Source organism: Morus notabilis, unplaced genomic scaffold (assembly GCF_000414095.1).
Source record: "Morus notabilis unplaced genomic scaffold, ASM41409v2 Scaffold611, whole genome shotgun sequence".
NCBI lineage: Eukaryota > Viridiplantae > Streptophyta > Magnoliopsida > Rosales > Moraceae > Morus > Morus notabilis.
Window position 1 is genome coordinate 210,253 of NW_010359585.1, and position 20,636 is coordinate 230,888.

At 33.4% G+C, this 20,636-nt stretch overlaps 1 protein-coding gene across 1 annotated transcript; it reads left to right on the forward strand.

Moving 5' to 3' along the window:
* Positions 1-10,714: 10,714 nt before the first annotated feature.
* On the forward strand, positions 10,715-17,090 carry LOC21392664 (probable protein S-acyltransferase 19). The gene is made up of 9 exons (XM_024163423.1): positions 10,715-11,059; positions 12,065-12,178; positions 12,452-12,853; positions 13,586-13,654; positions 13,763-13,834; positions 13,910-14,038; positions 14,141-14,221; positions 14,455-14,655; positions 15,531-17,090. Exons 1-9 carry the CDS (start codon positions 11,015-11,017, stop codon positions 16,611-16,613), a joined length of 2,196 nt encoding a protein of 731 aa, XP_024019191.1. The 5' UTR covers positions 10,715-11,014; the 3' UTR covers positions 16,614-17,090.
* Positions 17,091-20,636: the final 3,546 nt, after the last annotated feature.

Here is a 20,636-nt window from a genome sequence, read left to right on the forward strand (position 1 = left end):
TTACTGTTTTCATCCATAATTAATCTGGTTATGAACCATAACTTGACAAGTTATTGTCCATAATTGTCTATAACTTGTCTGGTTATAAACCATAACTTGACAAGTTTATCTATAACTTATCTAGTTATGAACTATAACTTGATAAGTTATGGCCTATTAATTTTTATAACTAAAAATTGACCTATATACTTTCTTAAGCATTTCATATTGACCTATTTTTTACTATTTACCTTTTAATTATGGTATTTATCAATAAATATAATATTTTTAATAAATATGATATTTATTAATAAATACGGCATTTATTAACGATTAGAGTTGGTCACCGGTGATGGCCGCTGATCATTGGAGTTCGCCGCCGATGGTGCACTTGTTAGAGGGAAAAGAAGAGAGAGACAAGAAGGAGACTTAAGGATATTTTTAAATTTTTAATAATATTTAAATTTTAAAATATCAAATTATGTTATAATCTATTATTTTAAAAAAAATACTATGATTTACTAAACAACTTACTAAATACGTTATTTTCCCACTTCTCCAAAAATAATTGTGTTTTTAAAAATGCTCATTAAAATAATATTTTTTTCACACCCTATTGAAGTAACTTTTTCAAATAGGCCACTTCTTAATATTTTTATATAGTCCTTAAAAATATTCTTATTTTTTTAATGACTGTTATAATTATTTATTTTGCTTAAATGTCTTTCTCTTGTTGTCCTCTAAAATACTATTTTCCTATATGTACTAATAACATAAGTGATTTTCTCCCTAATTTTGCTTTACTATAATATTTTTAAAAATAAAAATAATCTATTTATCTATCTTATCTTATCTTATTCTTATTTTATATAAAAAGAGATCATCTGTTGTCCATTCACTAATAATATACTATTCAAAGTTTTGGTAAAAGTTGTATTACAGTGTAGTATAATTGTGTAGGTTTTAAAAAAAAAATGATTTGCCTGCAATTCTTTGTAGGTGGTTTGTGTTTCGGGGCCCTTATAAACTTTTTTCTTTCCTAATTCTCAAAATTTGTCCATATTTTAGCATCTTTTCATGCAGCTATCTTAAATATTATTTTCTTATATGCATCTCTTAAATTATTTACTATCTTATTCTTACATTAAAATCTTTACTACTTGCTTTTCACTGGTAGTAGTAGTAAAAGATAAATCTCAATAATGGTATTGGTGAAAGATAGAAAGGTATGAATCAAATTTTTATGCGTAAAGTTAAGTGAATCATTGTTATTTTTGTAAGATATAGTGAAGAGCTTATTTATTTGACGTTCATGGCAACAAAAGTAAAATATGCATGCAGTGTCAATACTTTTATTTTCACAACCCATATTATTTTGTGAATTCTTTTTTTTTTTTTGAAAATGGAATATTGAAATATTAAAAAGTGTTGACGGTGTTTTTCCGACAACTCGTAATTACCTCTCCCAAAAACACTCACGGTTCAATCAAAGATAAAAATTGACGGATAATGTAAAGGAGACAACAATTTTATAGTGGTTCGGCAATAATTCTTTGCCTAATCCACTTGTGCATGCACTAATATTTCAGTCGGTTACAGATGTTCTCCCTTCTTACAACGAAAATGGTGTCTAACCCCTTTTTTGGGTCCTTTTTCCCTTATTTATAGGTGACTACAAAATCCCCATGCCTTCTCCGTTCCCAAGGAGGAAGCCATCTCCCTTCCTCGATAATCGGGAGGGTAGGTGAGTTTTAATGATGAAAATCTCAGGAAATGCGGCTGACCCCTCTTATCTGCTGCACGATCTACTGACTCCTGCAGCGACCGTTGGATTGGTGCTTCTTTCCCCGAGTTGGCAGGACAGTCGATGGGATTGATTTGACTGTATCCCTCGACGCCGTGGCTATCGAAGGTCGAACGTCAGTCCTCGGCGCCTTTCTCCACATGATGTCTCTCGACGTAGAGGGCACCTTAGCTGCTACCACTCCTTTGACACTGGCGGTCGAGCCGGATGGGGATTCCTCGGCGCCTAACGTCGAGGGCGTGGTCGATCCCTCGACCGTGGTGTAACAAAAAGAAATAACCATCTCGGGCTTACAACCTTAGAAATACAATCTGGAAATTCCTCCAACCAGTATCTGTCAGAATCTAACAAGAAGGCCAATTGCGCTTTGTGTGGGCTGCTTTACCTGTGCGAGAAACAAAACTACAAAACTTTTTACTGTAACAAAAAAATTAAATGTGATTATTTCTGAGAGTTTTTTACTATAATAAAATTTGAATCGGTGAAATGAACGGGACCTATAAGTACCACCACCACCATTACTCAAAAGCAGTCAAACATATGCTAAAACAGGCTCTTCAACAGCTAAACTAGCTGGGTCATTCACATATTGAACCACATAAGAGGAATCACACTCAACATAAGATACTGCAAGCTCAGTTCACTCTCTAGAATAAAGTCTAAACCTTCGCAGACGGCTAAAGATTCAACAATTAAAATACTAATATGATGTTTGTTTAAAGAGTTCGTCTCTGGTTTTGAATCATAGTTCTTGGTTCTCTACAGTATTTTTCTCCCACAATAAATTTAAATTTTAAAAATCAGAATCATGAATCATAGTTCTAAATCCATAAACCAAACGTTCCATAAAAGACCTAGGCAACTTCCTAGCAAATGCTACTAAGACAAAGCATGTAGAGTCTTCAATGAGGCCGCCCACTCCTACTGAGCCCAAGTGGGAAAAACAAAGGCATCAACATTTAGGCCTCGTTCAGTTCGCGGATTCGAGTTTTTAATTTAAATTGATATGTGATTTTATGTGAGAGCTTTTCACTGTAGCAGAAAAAGTTAGATGTGACTTTTTGTAATAGCTTTTAACTGTAGCAAAACTGGAATTAAAAACTCGAATTACTAAAATAAATGAACTTTGGTTTTGAGTGGCGTACTTGGTGGAGGGACCCAACCTGTATTGCAGAGGGTCGTGGAGACAAATTCCTATTACCAATGAGCTGGAAATCTTGAAACTTTTTGAGCCATCTTGCAGCTTCTTCACGAATAACCTGAGTGTCTGGGCTTGTTCGTTTGCATTTTTTTGAGTTAGGCTGATTTGAGTTCAGATCTTGATTTGAGTTAAGGTGTATTTGAGTATGGTTTGAATTGAGACTCTAATTTGAGTTTGTGTTTGGATGGGCACATTTTGAATTATGATTTGAATTGAGAATCTATTTGAGTTTGTGTTTAGGTGGTTCAAAACTTGAATTTATATTTTGATAGTATTTTAATAAAAACTCAACGGTGATGAAAAATTTAATAGGGTATATGGGTGAGACTTTATTCGTCTCTTCGTTGTGAACGCATAGAAAAAAATCATCTAAATCAGAATTAAAACGAAAAAGTTATGGCGTTTTTAAGAATAAAAAAATATTGTACATTAACTTGAATTTGAGTTTAAGAACTTGAGTTGAATGAGAGAACTTAAACTCAAATTTTAGCCCCAAACTCAAGTTAAAACTCAAGTTCAAACTCAAAGTTTACAAAAGAACATGAACTTGAATAAAGTTGTAACTTGAGTTCAAACTTTTTTTGAGTTAAACTCCAACCGAATAATCCATTTATTCATTCCCTCATGCGTGAAGGCATTTTTATCAGACCATACTAGCCACAAAATGATACAGATCAGCTCTAACTCCTCCTGCTTTACCCATTTATGCAATGGCAAGATGTAATAAACGAATTGATCACCTTGAAATCTCCTCACTAAGTTTCTAAAAACACCCTCACTCCATATAACATTCACAGCTGGGTAGGAAATTAAGGCCCTGTTTGCTTCGCAGATTTGAGTTTTCAATTCGAGTTGAGATATGACATTTTCTCAGAGCTTTTAATTATAGCAGAAAAAGATGTGACATTTTTTGATAACTTTTAACGGTGAAAACTTAGAACTAAAAACTCAAATCGGTGAAATGAACGAGGCCTAAAGCATGAAACACAGACTCCGAGTCATCATTGCAGTGACCACAAACTCCAAGACAGGAAATGCCTTGGTTGGACAGATTCTCCCTAGTTGGAAGGATGTCGCTAAAAGCTTGCCATATAAAGAGCTTAATCTTATGGACATATTGCCCATAAAATTTCGTGAATTATACTTATATAAGAGATAAACCTTGTTCATTTCATTAATTCGAGTTTTCAATTCCAGTTTTTTTACAGTTAAAAGCTCTCACAAAAAGTCAAATCTAACTTTTTCTACTACAATGAAAAGCTTTAACATAAAATCACATCTAAACTCGAATTAAAAACTCAAATTCGTGAACTAAATGAGGCCAAAGTATATTATGATAGTCTTTTTAAACAAAATTATACACAATACAGAAAAAAAAAATGAGGAATGCAATAATAGTGAAGGCAAACTTTTTGACACCGATCACGAAAATTGTAGACCATTGGATAAAAATTAAATGCTTATGATCACGTTATTCCATAAAGATAAAATGATCATGATTGCATTATATTATTTCATTAAAACCCCAAAACAAAAAATAAAAAACCCAAAAACAAAAAATAAAAACCAGAAATCAGATCTCATTTCTCCTACACCGCCACCAATGTAAGGACATTGTTGGTGCTAAGATCTAGAAAGATTTAGGATTACTGGGGTTATAAGTCACTACCCACCCACTAGGTTTCTCATCACGATCCTAGCAGTGGAGAGGTTGCGATTTCATGATCACTGTCGCGATTCTAAAGTTGCGATTTTTGCGACCTAGCCGCGATTCTAAAATGCCTGGAAGATAGTGTCGGAGGAGTTCCCCTCGTCGTTGGTAGAGGAGGTGGGTTTGTGAGGGGGGATTTTCATTCGCCTTTAGTGTGGTGACATCGCTAGTGAGATGGGTTTTTGGTTGCTGTTGGAGTAAATGGGGTTTGCGATTTCACCTGTGAGGGGGACAGGACAAAACCTTTCGTCCCTTTTCCTTACTTTCTTTTGAGGCTTTTTTTTCTTTTCTATTTGCTTTTGGGTCCCTTTATTTTCTTATTTGCTTCTTTAATCCCTAATTTTTATTTTTCCTATCACCATTATTTAATCTTATTATCATTTTAGTCCATATATTTTATTTAATTTAATCTTATCATCATTTTAATCCCTTTTATACCTTTCTTTCGGCTCTTTTTTTTTCGTCTTCTCTTGCTTTCATTTATTTTTTTTATCTTCCTTCCTTCTTTACTTGCTTTTTTAGTCCTTTATTTTTGTTTTGCCTCTCATCCTTGCTTAATTTTATCATTTTAGTCCCTCATTTTTGTTTTTATTTTTTGATTTTTTCCTTGTTTCTTTCCTTTTATTTATTTTTGGGCCCCATTCTTTTTTTATTTGCCTCTTTAGTTTTATCATGTTAGTCTCTTTTATTTTTTTGCTTTTCTTCCTTTTGTTTTCTTTGTTGAGTCCTCCTTCCTTTTTTATTTTCTTTTTAGTCTCTCATTTCTGTTCTCCTTTTGTTTTCTTTTTTTGAGTCCTCATTCCTTTTTTATTTTCTTATTTGGTCTCTCTTTTTTGTTCTCCATCTCGTTCTTGATTTAATCTTATCATTTTTTAATAACTATATATTCTTTTTTTATATATATTTTCTTTCTCTTTTCTTCCTTTTGTTTTTTTTATCCTCCTTTCCTTTTTTTTTTTTGCTTTTTTAGTCCTTTATTTTTGTTTTTTCCCTCACCCTATCCTCCTTTCCTTTTTTTTTTTTTTTGCTTTTTTAGTCCTTTATTTTTGTTTTTTCCCTCACCCTCATTTAATTTTATCATTTTCCCCAATATATATTCTTACTTATTCCTCATTTTCATTTTTTTAAATTATTCTCTAAAGTGTAGCTTTTTTTGATGCATTTTTGTTAAATTATTTTTTCACGCTCATGTTCCCGTTAAAATATAGTTTTTCAAAAGTCTCTACTTAATTTTTTCTCGTTGCGCAATCATTTTATTTTAAAAGTTATTCTTAATTATCAACTAACTAAGATCTTTATTATTAAACAAAACATAAATAATAATACAATAATTAAAACTTAATATATAGATGTAGCCTACAGAACTACCCTCACGTGCATGGCACGTGACCTCAACTAGTTGAATTAAAAAAGTTGTTATCCAATGTGGTAGTGCCTATTTTTGTTTCTATGGAAATACGATTTGAAACCATGAACTTTCAATCTGTCGGCTTAGAAAACAATTCATTATCCACATCGAAAAGGGGGTGTGCGATACCATAGTTGCTCCCAAAAAATAAAAATAAAAAGGTTAAAAAGCAAAAACATAAATTGAAACAATTTAAGTCTCATTCAATTCGTTTATTTAAATTTTTAATTAAAATTGATATGTAAATTTTTAACTGTAGTAAAAAAAAAATTAAAATTTGTTTTTATGAGAGTTTTTAATTATAATAAAATTATAATTAAAAATTTAAATCGATTAAATAAATAAGACCTTACAAAACAATTTTTGACTCTATTATTTTAAATTAAATTTTTAATTCGCCCTCAACTGATTCTTGGCCCTATTTTAGTTTTCGTTTTCTAATATTTAAAACGCATTTATTGTCGACATCCTGCGCGTGGAAGGAAAAGGAACAGAAAATAAATAAGTTAATAATTCCGGGACCCACCCACGTAAGAAGGTCCCGCAATTAATAAGGCACCTTCTTTTCCACCAAAAGCACACCTACTACGCACATATACACATGGAACCATTACAACTATATTCACATTCTTAGACCCCAAAAAAAGAAAGGTTATTCAGCCTCGTTTATTTCGTTAATTTGAGTATAGAATTCAAATTTTACTACAGTAAAAAGCTCTCATAAGTAATCACATTTAATTTTTTTACTACAGTAAAAAACTCTCACATAAAATCACTTCTCAACTCAAATTAAAAACTCGAATCAGTGAACTAAACGGGCCCATATTTTTTTTTTATAAATATTCTTGAACCTTCATTCTTTATTAATATTTATTTGATTAAAAAAGTTATTAATTAAGAGTAAAAATAATAATTTTTACCTATATATTTTAAGAAATATTTATCTCTTTTTCTCTATATTTAAATATTCTTAATATTGTGTTGATTTTGATCAATTAAATAATACCTTTACTAATTTTGAGGTATAAAGTGAACAACTTAATAAAAAAATTGTTGATAATTTGTAAAGGGAAATTTTTTATTTTATCGGTCAAAATCAGTAGTTAATAAAAGAATTACATATTTGATGTGAATTAAAATCTAAAAATACAATGTTAAGAAAAATATTTTTGATTGGATAATCGGTGCTCTTGATCTAGTAAATTATAATTAGATCTTTGATCGTTTTATTTTTTATAATTAAGTCCTCAAACTTATGGATTAAGTTATCACTCGTTAAGAAATTTTGGGATATAACACTAATTACTTTTTTTTTAATATGATGTGGGACTTATAGCTATCATTTTACACAGAAAAATGAAACCATCATAATTAAATGATGAGAAATTGTAGAGAATGACAGATTCTTAAAACTTAATGAAAGAAATGTAAATAGAAGAAAATAAATGGAAAAAATATCAGTTTGAGAAAAACAATTTTTGAAAAATATGAAACTACCCTCCTCCTTCGTCTGCAACCGGCGACTTCCATTGTTAGTGGCGTGATGAGATCTCACCGGACGTCCACCAGAGCTGTGCGACATTACCGCGCGAGGGGAGCCCTCCATAGCTTAGCCACTACAAACATTCCTCGCTCACTATAGATCTTTGTGAACTCCGATGATGGATTAATCATTGGCAACAAACTCTGACCAGAAATTAATTGCCCTCTTTGTTGCCATAGTAAACGAGTCATTTACCAGGTAAACGAGTCATTTACCATATCTGTCAACGGATATGACTCACAAGATCTCTTTCGCATTGTGACATCGCCGGAATATGACACACTAGATCTCTTTCTCGTTGTGAGATTGCCGCCACCACATATTTGTCGACGGTTTCTTCAGCGGGGATGGCCAAGATCTCCGTTTCAGATCTAGAGCAGCAATGGCTTATGTACATTGTCGCCAAAGATGAACGGAGCGCATCAATAACGAAGAGAGAGAGAGAGAGAGAAAGCGCACGAGAGGGTGAGTAAGAGACATTGTGGAGACAAGAGATGGAGAGGAGAGAGAGAGAGAGAGAGCACGATAGAGATGAAGATGGAGGAGAGCAAGCTACACAAAGATCGAGGAAATAAAGAGAGAGATCACGAGAGCAATGAAGATGGAGGAGAGAGAGCGCAACGAATATGGAAGAGAGAGACATCGACAGATATGGAAGAGAGAAAGCACATGATCGCGAGAGATGAGGAGATAAGAGTATCTGAAATTAGGGTTCTAGGATAATTTGGATATTTTTATGTATATAAAAATATTTAATATACTTTTTCTGCTATCTATGAAAGAGAGAAAGCACATGATCGCGAGAGATGAGGAGATAAAGAGTATCTGAAATTAGGGTTCCAGGATATTTTGGATATTTTTATGTATATAAAAATATTTAATATACTTTTTCTGCTATTTACCACACATTTTCTTGATTCTAATATTAATCGCATCATAAAATATTTTATTTTTCTCTTTCCTCTAAAAATGATAAATACATACACATTCACAAAGCTAACCACTTGAGCTAACCTCAAGTGACCTAATTATCCTTTTTAATAAGCTTAAATATAAAAGTTTAAAATAATAAATAACCTAAAAAATCAGTATAGTTCACATTTGTGTATTTTTAGTATTGATCACTCTAATTCTCGTTTCATTTGATGCCTAACATTTTAATGGCCCAGTTGCCCCTAATATATTTTTTTTAAAACATACTATTTTCTTCCTTTTGGTAGTAACTGTATATTTTCATTTAGAATTGAACACGATGAAAATGATTTTAAAACAAATAAAAAAAAACATATTTGAAAACAATTCTAAAGACGGAAAACAATATTTGAAATAGAAACCAAATCCATTCTTGTACTATATTTTATTTGAAAATACACAATTTATTAAGAAAGGCCAATATTGTTTGTTTTAGAAGGGGAAAGAAAATAATATGTAAGTACATGAATTCAAATTTTTACTATTTATTTTTTATTAATACTCATTTAATTAAATGATATTTATTTACTAATAGATTCTTACCCTATTAATACTCCTTTAGTTAAATGATATTAATAAAAAAATAAATGATAAAAATTAACTCATCACTCTTAAAGATGAGTTCAATAACTCTCTTATTTTATAAAAACATCATAGTAGCTAGACCTCTAAACGGAATCGTCTAAAGTGCATGTTTTAAGGGCCATTGCCCATTGGTGAAAATAAGTTAAATATTTAACTCTTTAGGACTCAAGTTTTTGATATAGTGTTTTTTTCACATAAAATTCAATTTATCTTTTTATATTGTAGTATTTCCTCTCATATAAATTTAAGTTGTTAACTTGAATCAGCGAATGAACGGGAGTTTCATAAACTCGCCGAGTCATCTCATGCGAGTCGTGGTCTGAGTCTGTCAACTAAGGGTGGCAATTCATGTTAGTGAGTTGTATTTGTGTCAATCTGTTTATTAATCGTGTCAGAAAATATCAATCCAAACACGACATGTTTATTAAACGTGTCAAAAATATCAACCCAAACACGTTAACTTAACACACGGCCCATTTATTAATCGTGTTAATCGTGTCAACCCGTATAACTCATTTAAATTAATATATTGAATAAATAACTTATTATAATAATGATTTATTTAACACGGTAAAGACATATTCAACATGTTTATTGGTCAATTTATATTTTTCTTTAAGAAAAATAAATGAATTTTATCAACAAATATTAAAATTCACATTATTTATATTAAGGGTCCGTTTAGTTCGCTGATTCGAGTTTTTAATTTGAGTTGAGATGTAACGTTATGTGAGAGCTTTTTACTGTAACAAAAAAGTTAGATATGACTGTTTCTGAGAGTATTTTACTGTAGTAAAACTTGAATTTTAAATTCGAATCGGTGAAATGAACGAGATCTTAATATGTCATATAAACTTTCATGTTATATAACATATTACTATATTACAGATAATATATAATTAATTATGTCAATTTATGTCACTTCATATTAAAAAATTAACTTTAACTCAATTTATTTATTAATCGTATTAATCATTTAATCTGATTATAATTTAAATCTATTTATAATAAATCTAAACTTACTAATTTTACGTGAATTTTGAGTTGCCTCATCTTATCATTACTCGGATTGCGGGCCTACTGTCAACGCCTTTAATAACACTTTCCTGTTTTGTCATTTCTTTTGTTTCCTTTCCTTTCTTCTCCTGAGCAGCAATTTCCGCTGTTCTTTTTTTTTTTTTTTTTTTTTTTTTTTTTCCCTCTTTTTCCCTTTAGTCTTGTTTTGTTTTTTTCTTTCCCTTTAGTCTGATTTAGTTCTATTCAACTTTCCGAGCTTCCAAACACTCCTTCTCTCTCTCTCCTCTGAGCTTGACCTGGTAGCAACTTCGCTCGTTTGTTTTGTCAATTTTTTTTTTCCTATTACATTGATAACTCTTTCTTTTCTTGTTAAAGAAGAATTGGTCAAATTTCTAATTTTTCTCACTGCATTTGGCCTTCTTGCTTGTTAATTTTCGTTTTTTTTTTCTTAATCTCGTTTAGGAAAAAAAAAAAAAAAACTAAAGTTGCTTTCTTTTTTATTTATGAAGTTTTGGATTATCTGTGGCAATCTAGGCCAACTGGTGCCATTAATGTAATTGTCACTTTTTTTTTCCTTTTCTTTTTGGACTTTTTGGTTCCCTTGAATTTATTTTTGTTTTTTTGGCATTTTGGGTTACAGAGAGGGAAAGTCTCTTTCCTCTCTCTCTCTCTCGTTCTCTCTCTCTCTCGTACTCACAGCCTCACTAATCGTTAACTCTTTTCTCTTTCACAAACGCACAATCACTTTGTCTCTCTAGTTTCTCTCTCTAGGTTTTCTTCTGAATTGGTGAGTTATGGTGAGAAAACATGGATGGCAGCTACCTGCTCACACCTTTCAGGTATATTTTTTCACTATTCTTTCTTTTTTTGGCTTTTTTTTTCTTCTTCTTTTTCACTTTTCAATTGTAGATTAGGGTTTTCTTAAGCCTCTTTTTCTGAATGCTGAAAGTGGAAATGATCTACGTTTCTGTCTGTGCGTTTTTTGTTCGTGTAAGAAGGTCTTGAATCCTTTTATTATTATTTTTTGAGAAATTGTATCATAACTGAAATGAAAAGGAAAAGAAGTAAAATTCGAAACTTCGTTGCACTCTTGACTTGTAACTCTTGTTGTTTGTACATTTTTGTTTAGTACTCTCGAGTGACATTTCACATTTAGAAGAAGACCGTACTACAGTGTTTTAACATAGGAATATGCGAACGTTCTATTGACAGTTTGACATGTCGTGTAGTATTAATAGACTGAAAAATAGGAGCTGCCAGCAAAACTACCAGTTAATGTAATGGGATTTATGCTAAATACACACACGCACACATATATACACGAATCATCTTGTAGCCTTTTTTTTCTTCTGGTATTATGGTTGTTGGTGGACTTCCAAAATATATATATCTAGTTTTCTGCGAGTACATCTTGGTGATGTTTATCTGGGTTGCATGTTGATTATTAAGTTGGGATAATAACAAAAATCTTTCCTGTTTTATTGAAATATTGCGTTTCACCTTATGTTTTCAGAATTATTTTGTACCTAGCCCCTGTGTTCTACAACTTGTGTTAAACCTTTTTAGGGTGGGTCGGTGGGGGGCGTGGGTTAGCACAATTTATTAGGGGGGTTTTAAACTTGATTTTGTAAAAGCTTAGGGGATAATTTTAACTCAAGTTGTAAAACGTAGGGGAGAGATGTGGCATTCCAGAAAACATAAGGTGGGATGCATCATTTCAATGAAACACAGAGATTTTTTGCTATTAACCCTGTTAAAGTATCATTTATGGAGTCATTTTTGGACTGAATTTATCTTTTGTATGTAAAAAATTCTTATCTTAACTTTGGTTTTGGCATGTGTAGGTTGTTGCAATTACTGTTTTCTGCTTGTTAGTGGTTGCATTCTATGCTTTCTTCGCCCCTTTCCTTGGAGGTCGTATCTGGGAGTATGTTTTAATCGGAATTTACTCTCCTGTGGTATGTGAATTTACTTAATATTTCTCTATTATATATTTCTTTGTATAAAAGGTTTACAAATATTAAAATTTGTGGACCCTTGTGAAGGATTAAATATATAGGAGATGGCTTGAAAAATTATTGAGTAATTGCTACTAGCTTCTGTTTCAAGAAAATTGAAATTATCCCTGTTAAGAGCTCAATTTGAAGTATAACCTGGATCCATGTGTTACATTTGGCGTGGTTGTTTGATCTTCCCTTTATAATTTGCTTTTCTTGACTTTCGCATTGCAGGCACTCCTTGTTTTCATTCTTTATGTCCGGTGTACTGCAATAAACCCGGCAGATCCTAGCATTATGTCTAATTTTGATAGTAGGGTGAAAAATAAACTCAATAATATTCATGGGTTATCAGAAAAAGACTTGCCTAGGAAATTTAGTGGTATGGCCACTGGGGAGCATTCTTCCCTATCATCAGCCTCTCAAAGTTCTGTAGCAGTTTCTAGTAAGAAAGGTTCATTAGGAGAACTTGGGAGTGTAGATATTCAAGTAGAAACAACAACCAGAAAGTCTCATTGTAGCCTTGGAGGAATCTTCTGTGCGTTGTTTGTTTATGAAGATTGCCGGAAACAGGATGGGGCTGCTGAGCAGCAGGGCAGTGAAGAAGCTTTGTTCTGCACGCTATGCAATGCTCAGGTACTATATTTTGCGAAGTATGTTCACTAAGTTGGAATGTTGGATATTCATCACTCCTTATTATTGTTATATATTTATCTATCAAGCTATCTATACTAGAAACTTTTTGTGTTACAGTTTTTATGCTGCTTCCATCTTATGCTCCCCTTATAAAAAGCTTCTTTCATTCACTTCTATCAAAATCAAATGAAATTTGTGAAGAGAAATTGTGTTGAGATGTTTTTTTTGTCCCTTAATAATGGTTCAGTGTTTCAGCTCGTTTAGGCATCAAGACTCTTAATAAGTAAATGATGCTTGCATTTCTTATATTTACGTAAAATCCAAGGTCGTACCAGCTCATAAAGTTATTTTGGTGCTCAGTGCTCCTTGCCAATGACCTGCTTGAATGTTTTAAGCTGGTTTAGCTGTTAGTGCCTTTGGAAACACATCCCTCTCTGAGATTATTGCCATAACAGGGTTGAGCTGATCTGGTAGAAAACATATAGCTTATCTTTCAAAAGTTTAGCTAATGATGCTAGAGTTTGAGGTAAAGTTTAAATTTGAATGTTGATTTGATGATCAATCATAAAGGTGTGAAATGGCGTCTTTTCAGAAGTTAGATAGACCTTGAAGGTCTTAGCGCACATCCTTTTTCTATCATATAAATTTAGCTCCGAAGGCAACCCATCGCGTCCTCTTCACAGCGCTTATGTTTTATTTTTTCAGTAAGCTTGAATGCTTCTAATGTTGCAGGTCTGCAAATTCAGCAAACACTGTAGAAGTTGTGATAAATGTGTTGATGGTTTTGATCATCACTGCCGGGTATGCCTTACAAGCATTTCTGAAAGTTCCGAATATTTTTGTTGGACTTTTTAAGTTTTGATCTGTTGCATTTTGGAAGTAACTTTCTCAATGCTTATGTGGCTGCAGTGGCTTAACAACTGTGTGGGGCGCAAAAATTATGTGACTTTTATCTGTCTCATGGCCATTAGTCTTGTTTGGGTATGTTTTGCGTCTCATAATTTTCATGTTCAGTAAATCTTTTGATTGCTAATGATGCTCTGTGCTCCCTTTCAGCTTGTTATTGAAGCTGCAGTTGGTATTGCTGTCCTAGTGCTTTGCTTTGTAAATAAGAAAAGTATGGAGGCTGAAATTATTGATAGACTTGGAAACGGCTTCACTCGTCCACCACTTGCAACAGTTGTGGTACTTATGATTCAATACAGAAGATAACACCCCATTTTTTAATTTTTCCCAATGTCAATTTCAGACGAATTTGTGCTTACAACTGTCCCTCATTTTCTGTAGGCTGTATGTACTGCAGTTTCCATGCTCGCATGCATCCCTTTGGGAGAACTTTTCTTCTTCCACATGATTCTGATAAGAAAGGTCAGTGGCTGAGAAACTTGAGAGATTGATTTCAGTTTCATGGCATTATCGTAAGTTGTGGGGTAGTTAGAGGGACTGAGGAAGTGATCTTATAGTTGGGAACTTTACATTGAGTATGGGCTGTGTATGCAAGTAGGAAATAAGCAACTGGGATTATCAGATTATTGAGGCAATTTATCTTGCAAGATTTCCATTAACTTATCTATTTATTTATATATTTTATATTGAACTAGGGTATCACAACCTATGAATACGTTGTGGCAATGAGAGCCATGAGTGAGACAGCTGGTGGACAATATGTCGATGAGGAACTACCCAATATTATGTTCTCTCCTACAGGATCTGCCACAACAGGCTTGAGTGGAGGAAGTTCTCTCGGTTTACAGTACAAGGGTGCATGGTGTACTCCTCCTAGGGTATTTGTGGATTACCAGGTAATTTCAGGAAGGACTCTTTACATTTGATATATTTAGAAAAGGTATGAATGAATCTGAATTTGATTGCAAAACACAGTTGTTTTGACTTGCGGTTGACAGCTAAGTGGAACTAAATTGCCGACCAAATGAGATTTACGCTCAGATGAATATTGGGCACCATACATCTTTGCTAATTTCATATTAGACTTTTAGCTTATCAGTTGTATAATGTTTTACTTTTTGCTCGAAAGTAGACCTTGGAGTTTCTCAACGAGGCTTTGGTTGGTCTTAGATCTACTTGTAGCTCTGATAAGATCAGAGACAGTGGCATAGGGGCTGGCTCTCAGCATAAATCCAGAAAAAGCTTTCTAGTGTTTCTAATCTCGTTTCCAAAAAAACAAAAAACAAAAAGAGAACAAAAAAAAAAAAGAAACTTTTACGTAAGATTCTCTCTATCATCTTCATCAAGTTTTGAAATGGCGGCTTGGGTATGGGGTTGTAGTTTTAGTATCTATATTGTCCAAATTAATCTGGTAAATCAAATCATTGACTGTTAGTTGGTAATGGAGTTGCTTGATCACTGAAAACTCAATTGGGTTTTCAATTATTTATTTTGCTAGAAGAATATTAGTCTTCTGTGTCAATCTTGAGAGAGAAATATTTTGCAATTATCATTTCCCCCTATTTTTTTCCTTGTGTACTTTTGTCATGCGCATGCCTGGTAAAATGGATACAAAAACGGCATGTCATTAGGCAATATTCATGTTCAAGATCTCTAATTTAATTTGATGTTTCTATTTCCTCTGAGAAAGAGGAAGATATTTTATCTGTGTTGATACGTACAAATATATGAAAAAATTGATGGTCAACTTTTCATATATTGTTGCCTTTAGGATGAAGTCATTCCCCAGTTGGAGCCAGGAATGGTCCCATCAACAGTCGATCCTGATGCAACTGGAGTTGCAGACAGGGGGCAGAAGGGTCCCAAAAAGCCTGTTCGTATCAGTGCTTGGAAGCTTGCAAAGTTGGATTCTAATGAGGCCATGAGAGCAGCAGCGAAAGCAAGGGCATCATCCTCTGTTCTGCGGCCAATAGATAATCGGCGGCTACCTGATGCTGATTATAGCTCCAGTGGCAACATGAGTGTTAGAAGCAGTGTAAGCACTGATACAGGGGGAACTAAAGAGATGAAAACTGATCTTAGATTATCTCCATATTTAAAAGATTCTTTTGCTCCAAGTCAAGGTAGCCGTGATGAGTATGAAACCGGTACTCAAAGCATGAGTAGTTTCAGTAGTCCAAGCCATGTTCATGAACCGGTCACACTTAGCCCTCTACCCCAACGTGCCGGTTTGGGTTCTGCTGCAGCTCCTTCAGTCCCCAGCTTGATGCCTGATCGTCCATTAACTTCAAAGGCAATTTTCCCAAATGTTAACCCATCAACATCCTATCCTGTTGGATTCGATGAAAAGATAATGCAAAAGAGTACTGATCCATTATTGCTTTCAGCACAAGCCACTTCTCTTTTTCGAGATGTGAGACGGACATCTGTTGTCTGGGACCAAGAAGCTGGAAGATACGTCTCAGTTCCTGTATCAGCTTCAGAATCTCGGACCAAACCATCCATACAAGTAGGATTACCAAATTCTAATGCCGAAACAAGCGGTTATAGCAGAAAGCCAGTTATTCCGCCACAAGAACCTTCATCTTCTACAGTGAGACCTCCGTTGCAACAAGCAGAGAAACTGACGTACACAGGAGACTCGATATTCTTCGGGGGTCCGCTTCTGAGTGTCCCTTTTAGGGATGGTCCAAAAAATGACAAGGTTTTGAACCCAAGAGAGGGTCAAGAGAGGGTTGCTATGAACTTGTTTAGGGAGTCCAGATTCAAGCGTGATTCCACCTCAAACCAACTTCCTGTGTTTGTCCTGGGGGGTTTTGAGCACAGCTCGCTCTCTGGGTCTGGCTTAAAATAGCTCGAGCAATGATTTGAATTGCTGACTGAAATGCATTCAAAAAGATTCCTTATCTGCGAGGTTGATCAGGCGAAAGCAATGGAAGCTGAAGAAACCCTACCAGAGCTGCTTTTCGTCCGTGGAACCTTGCCGTCTGAAACTGTCGTAAGCAATACTGCCTCGTGTGATTCCAGCAGTTTCTTGAATGAATCTCCGAGTTAACACTGCCGGCTTTAGGTGAACTTTGTAAATGAGATGATACAGTTTATTATTGCACAATGTAGCTAAAGAGGACCTGTTTGTGTAAACAGAGCTTCGTGTCCTGTTCCTTTTTTTTTTTTTTTTTTTTTTTTTCTTCTTTTTCTTCTTTTGGTCCTCGGTCTAGTGGATACAATTCTTTCTAATTTCATCCCAATTATTTGCCTTCTCATTTAAACAGCCTTGTCAATTGGTTTATAAAAATCTGTAATGATCTTGCATAATGTGAAATTTTGCAGCACCTCCTTGAAACGTTGACGGTGGATGACCTTTATGAGCATGGTGTTAGTTTGGTCTTGAGTTTTTTCTCTTTGTTGATTATCTTCGTATATTTTTAACCAATCACAATTGGCAACTTCATATCAGCTTTAACTTCTGTTGAGTTTGACATAAAAACCTTCACAATATTATTACACGTCAATTTTTAACTAATTTTAAAACTAGTGACATTCATTTTTTGTTTTTCCGTGTTCCTTGCTGAGAATCGCGTGTTCTTTGAGTAGGGACAAAGTTGAATAATATAATATAATATAATATAAACAGCATCCTATGTATGAAGTATGAACTATAACATCCTCGTCATTTGATGCATAAGGGGGCCCAAAAGGCCAGTCCGATCCAGCACCACAAGCTTAAAATATCTCAAAGGCTTTAAAAAAATTTCGCTATCGATGAAGTGACACATTATTCAAATATAGATGGAAGTGAAGAACAAATTAATTTCTTCAACCAATAAAAAAAATAGATTCTCATTCTGCCAGAGCAATTATATTCAATGCCTGCAATTATTATTAATATTAGTATTAATATCATCATCATCATCATCACCACCGTCATTATTGTTGTTGTTGAGTAAGCTTACAAACAAGTGTTTCTAATAGAGCTGCAAGTTTGAGTCGGAATAAACCGGTCGGTCAAAAATTATTGATCCACTAATAGATTAGGCCCAAAAATACTCAATTTAAGCCGAAGTCCCTTTTAATTTTTTTAAATACCTTTAAAATGTTTAGCTTGGCCCAAACCTGACCTTGGTTCGTTGGGCTTTAAGATCGGATCGGGCCTTCCTTCCCCTTTTTAAGGCTTAACCTGTCTAGTTAAAATATTTGGTCCCTAGTTGGGCGGGTAGTATGAATTTTCACTTCTATTTTCTAACATTACTTAATTAGTTGAATGACTGATCAATATCAAAACATGAATCACCATAGATATTACTTCATAATGACAAGATAAAATGATGTATGTAGTTAGCAACATTAGATTATCCATCTACTCTATTCTCTTCAGAACTATGAAATAATGAAGGGTAATTTTCTTTAATGCTCTTTAAAATTTTTGTTATTTTTAACGTAGACTCTAAACTTTTAATTTTTACATTAAGACTCTAAATTTGATATATAATTTTTTTTAGCAATGCAGTCTAATCGATGAAGAGTTTCTATTGATAAATGACAATTAGGATCTCAAATTTTAAAAGTAAAAAGGTTTATGGTACACCTTTTTAACCAATGAGAATATTAGGGTACATTTTGTGTAAAAATTGTTGGGTATTTTATCCATTACTTGTCGTCCGTAGCTATTGGGTAGGGTCTCATTTACTAAAATGAAAATTTAGGGTCTAAGTTGTCAAAAATCAGTAAGTTCAAGGTGCACCGATAGAAAAAAGTAAAGAAAGAAAACCTAATTCTTGGGAACCCATCGATACAGAGTCATCAAACGGGGTGAGAGGTTGTGATGATGTTCGATATTTGTTGATGAAAAAAGGTGGATTCTGCCTCACTCGAGTAAGTTATAGTCATTTGTGATGATAGTGTGCTCGTGAATGTAAGGGCTAAAACTAGGGCGACAATATGGGTCACGACTCGAAAACGATACGAATTTCGCGGTTAGGGTTGAAAAAAAAAGAAATTCAGGTCAGAATTAGGTCGACCTGAAATTGACACGAAAATCACGGGTCAATTTCAGGTTGGACCCGCCTAACCCGAACACGACACGAAACTCATAAAAAACTAAAAAATACATATATTTTTCATTACATATTTTGATTTTATTATGAACTTATGATATCATGATAGTTATAGTTAAAATCTTATAGTATTATTTGCTTAATTTCAATGGATGTTATTGTATTTTAGTGTGTTATGAATTTTAAGTTATTTTTAATATGTAAAAAACTAAATAAAAGTATACAATTTTCGTGTCAATTTTGGGTTCACAAGTCAATTTCGTGTCACGGGTAATTTTCGTGTCGTGTCGTGTCAACTCGTAAAGTGATCGTGTCGTGTTCGTGTTGCGGTTTTTAAAAAATTTCGTGTCACGGGTCGTGTTCGGGTTGACTGCAAATTTAAAAGAAACGATCAAAACACGACACGTAACACGAATTACTACCTCTAGCTAAAACCATTCAAAAAAAGTTTTTACAAGTCATTCATGTAAACACACGACACTTTGATAAAATAGAGTGGTTGTCTACGTAGTTATTCCTTTATTACTATTTGTTTTTTTCGTTGAGAGAAAAAGTAAAAAAAGGAGGACGACCAATATGAGCATATCTTTTTACGCATTATTAATAGTCTTTATATATTAATAAGAATGTTCGTTAAAAGTCCTACAAGTAAGCTTCATTCTTCGGATGAAGAGGTCGTAACCTCAACATATGTATAAAGAGTAAGAGTAGGAATGAATGTGGTTCGAATAACTAGACTATAGTAATAAGTAAGCCTTCATATTTAGTAGCTTTAAAAATGTAACTCGACACTCTTCGAAAACGACACGAATTTCGCGGTTAGGGTTGAAAAAAAAAAGAAATTTAGGTCAGAATTAGGTCGACCTGAAATTGACACGAAAATTACGGGTCAATTTCAGGTTGGACCCGCCTAACCCGAACACGACACGAAACTCATAAAAAACTAAAAAATACATATATTTTTCATTACATATTTTGATTTTATTATGAACTTATGATATCATGATAGTTATAGTTAAAATCTTATAGTATTATTTGCTTAATTTCAATGGATGTTATTGTATTTTAGTGTGTTATGAATTTTAAGTTATTTTTAATATGTAAAAAACTAAATAAAAGTATACAATTTTCGTGTCAATTTCGGGTTCACAAGTCAATTTCGTGTCACGGGTCATTTTCGTGTCGTGTCGTGTCAACTCGTAAAGTGATCGTGCCGTGTTCGTGTTGCGGTTTTTAAAAAATTTCGTGTCACGGGTCGTGTTCGGGTTGACTGCAAATTTAAAAGAAACGATCAAAACACGACACGTAACACGAATTACTACCTCTAGCTAAAACCATTCAAAAAAAGTTTTTACAAGTCATTCATGTAAACACATGACACTTTGATAAAATAGAGTGGTTGTCTACGTAGTTATTCTTTTATTACTATTTATTTTTTTCGTTGAGAGAAAAAGTAAAAAAAGGAGGACGACCAATATGAGCATATCTTTTTACGCATTATTAATAGTCTTTATATTAATAAGAATGTTCGTTAAAAGTCTTACAAGTAAGCTTCATTTTTCGGATAAAGAGGTCGTAGCCTCAACATATGTATAAAGAGTAAGAATAGGAATGAATGTGGTTCGAATAACTAGACTATAGTAATAAGTAAGCCTTCATATTTAGTAGCTTTAAAAATGTAACTCGACACTCTTGAATCTGTGACTATAAATTCACCATAGTACTTCAAAATTGCCACCGCACTCAATGGCAGTTATTCCTACATCCATTCAGCAAAGACCGATCCAAAAAGAGTCACAATATTACTTTGTATGATTGAGGAT